Source organism: Penaeus vannamei, chromosome 26 (assembly GCF_042767895.1).
Source record: "Penaeus vannamei isolate JL-2024 chromosome 26, ASM4276789v1, whole genome shotgun sequence".
Taxonomy (NCBI): domain Eukaryota; kingdom Metazoa; phylum Arthropoda; class Malacostraca; order Decapoda; family Penaeidae; genus Penaeus; species Penaeus vannamei.
Genome location: NC_091574.1, coordinates 26,362,190 through 26,364,689, shown reverse-complemented (window position 1 = coordinate 26,364,689; position 2,500 = coordinate 26,362,190). Strand labels below are relative to the sequence as shown.

At 42.7% G+C, this 2,500-nt stretch overlaps 1 protein-coding gene across 1 annotated transcript in view; it reads left to right on the top strand.

The window, feature by feature from the left end:
• The window catches only part of LOC138866648 (cell adhesion molecule Dscam2-like), a 240,292-nt gene that overhangs the window by 229,095 nt on the left and 8,697 nt on the right, over positions 1 to 2,500 (top strand). The window contains exons 29-31 of the mRNA XM_070139815.1: positions 1 to 48; positions 429 to 713; positions 1,083 to 1,250. The exon at positions 1 to 48 is cut by the window's left edge and continues 175 nt beyond it. Of these exons, the coding sequence (XP_069995916.1) occupies positions 1 to 48; positions 429 to 713; positions 1,083 to 1,250 (501 nt within the window). The remainder of the gene's footprint in view (positions 49 to 428; positions 714 to 1,082; positions 1,251 to 2,500) is intronic.

The window sequence follows — 2,500 nt, the reverse complement described above, 5'->3', positions numbered from 1 at the left end:
ACTTCACGCTGGAGCTCCGGCGCCCGCGGGACCCCTCCTGGACCACGCGTGAGTCTCGCTTCGGTGGCGCCTGAGCTTTTGGTCCTTCACGTCTTCGGGGCTTGCTGTGTGTCGCCAAATGAGGTCCTTTCGGGAAAGCCTGTCGGACACTGGCGCCAGAGTCCTGTGGGAGATTCCTAGCTTGTTCCTTCTCGCCCCCTCCGCACCCCCTTTCTTGAGTCAAACCTCCGATACATCCAGCATGAGTCGTTTCGTTTAATACAATATTTGCGAACCACTTTCCCGTAGACAAATCAGGGGGATTAGACTGAGACTAATTGGTGGAATCCTGTAATACATTTCATCATTACTGAGAGTCTTCCAGGTGGATTCAGTATTCCATGAAAGAGGTAGCAATGTGACATTGGTGACCTCACTCCTCCTTACAGTGGCCAGCAGTCTAGCGCCTCAGGACGTGTACGAAGTGGGCGGCCTGCAGGCGGGCGCGGTCTACGGGTTGAGGCTGACCGCCCACAACGCCGCGGGCGCCACGACCAGCACCGTCGACATCAGCACAGGTCCCGGGGGCGGCCTGGGGGCGCAGCCGGCGGGGGAGCTGGAGCTGGCGCCGCCCAACCCCATCCACACGGACCCGCGCCTCATGGCCTCCGCCGCCGCCTCCGCCCTGGCCCTGGCGCTCACCGTCGCCGCCGCCGTCCTCTGCTTCAGGAGGCGTGAGTCTCGTGCTCTCTATCTATCTATGCCTCAATCTCTCCCTTTATATATATATATATATATATATATATATATATATATATATATATATATATATATATATATATATATATATATATATATATATATATATATATATATATATATATATGTATATATTATATATAAATGTATATCTGTGTGTGTGAGTTTATGTATATATATCTATGTGTGTGTGTTCGTGTGTATGTATATATATATATATATATATATATATATATATATATATATATATATATATATATATATATATATATATATATATATATATATGTATATATATATACAAAACATAACACCGAAATCTTAACCGCCGTCCCCCCCCGCAGGAGTGGCCGCCGGCAGGAGCGGGCGCGGCGCCCCCGAAGACCAGGAGGCGGAGCAGAACAAGACAAACCTTCTGCAGCAGCGAGACACCTACTACGCCACCGTCAGGAAGCCCCAGCCAGTACCTGCTACTCTTGAGAGAATACCAGGTACCACGGAGAAGGAGACAGGTAGTGTACCTGCACGGCGAGCTTATCTTGCTGTGAGTGGAGTACCAGGTACGAGGGGGAGGGGGGTGGAGGTGATTCCTGTAAGAGTACCTGGCGCTAAGGAAAGAAGACCAGGCCTTCTATAGGGTGAGTACCAGACATCGGGAGGGCGTCATCAACTCATGAAGAAACCGATCTTCTGGAGGGACAGAGAAGGGCAAAGGGAAGGAAAATGGGAAAAATATAGTAACTGGTAAAAAAAAATAATAATAAAAAAAATGAACATAATGATCGTAACGTACGTTTACTTTATTTTTTTCATTTATTATTTTTTTTTAGATCCAGAGCACAGTCGTTTTGTATTATGCTTATGATAAGTTCCGCGTAAAAGGACCTAATCAAAGTTTGCAAAAGTTGTGATAAAAAGGCCAAGACAACAAAGAAGGGAAGAGCAAGAAACTAGGAGATCTAGCCCAAGCCCCTGAGGAAGCAACATAAGGGATAGATAACCGCTTTTTAACCTGCTCTTATTTTTCATCTATTTAATTTTCTAATCTTTAGAATTATCACTATCTTTTACACACTCATCTGTTTACTTATTTATCTTTTACACGTCCTTTTTTTATTATATTTTACGTGTTCATCTGTGTTTTATTTATTATTTTTTTTCTACTATCCTTTACACGTTCACCTATTTATTATTATTATTATTATTACTATCTCTTACACATCTATTTTTCAACTATTACTATGTTTTAGACGTTCATCTGTAGTGACTCGTTTGAAGGCTGATACTCCAAATATTGGCAGTGTCCTCGTAGGTCCGCCAGCCGGTTGCCGAAAGGAGAGCAAAAACGTGCTCCCCGTAGCTATTAGGGTCGTCCTCGTCTTTCATTTAGCGTTGTCCTAGTTGTCTTAAAGTTTCATAAAGTTCAGTAGATCTCATCTCTCTTTGCTTCATTTTGATGTGACTTTCTTTACGATATTTTGAAATATTGCACGTGTTTTGTTATTCAAATTTTCTTCGTATGATATCGAATCCCCTTTTAATGGGTCTACGGGCTAGCCACTGACCCTTCTTATCACCCAGCTGACGGCTATATCTATTTAGTGCTGTTTTTGGCTTCGAAACAAAAGGACAGATCTTACTAAAAGACTAGAGCAGTTTTTAATACTGAATTCATATTCCTGTCCTGTTTTTTTATGTTACAGTATCACATTATATTCAGTCTCCCATTGTTTTATTTTCTTTTTAATATTATTTTGTTTTT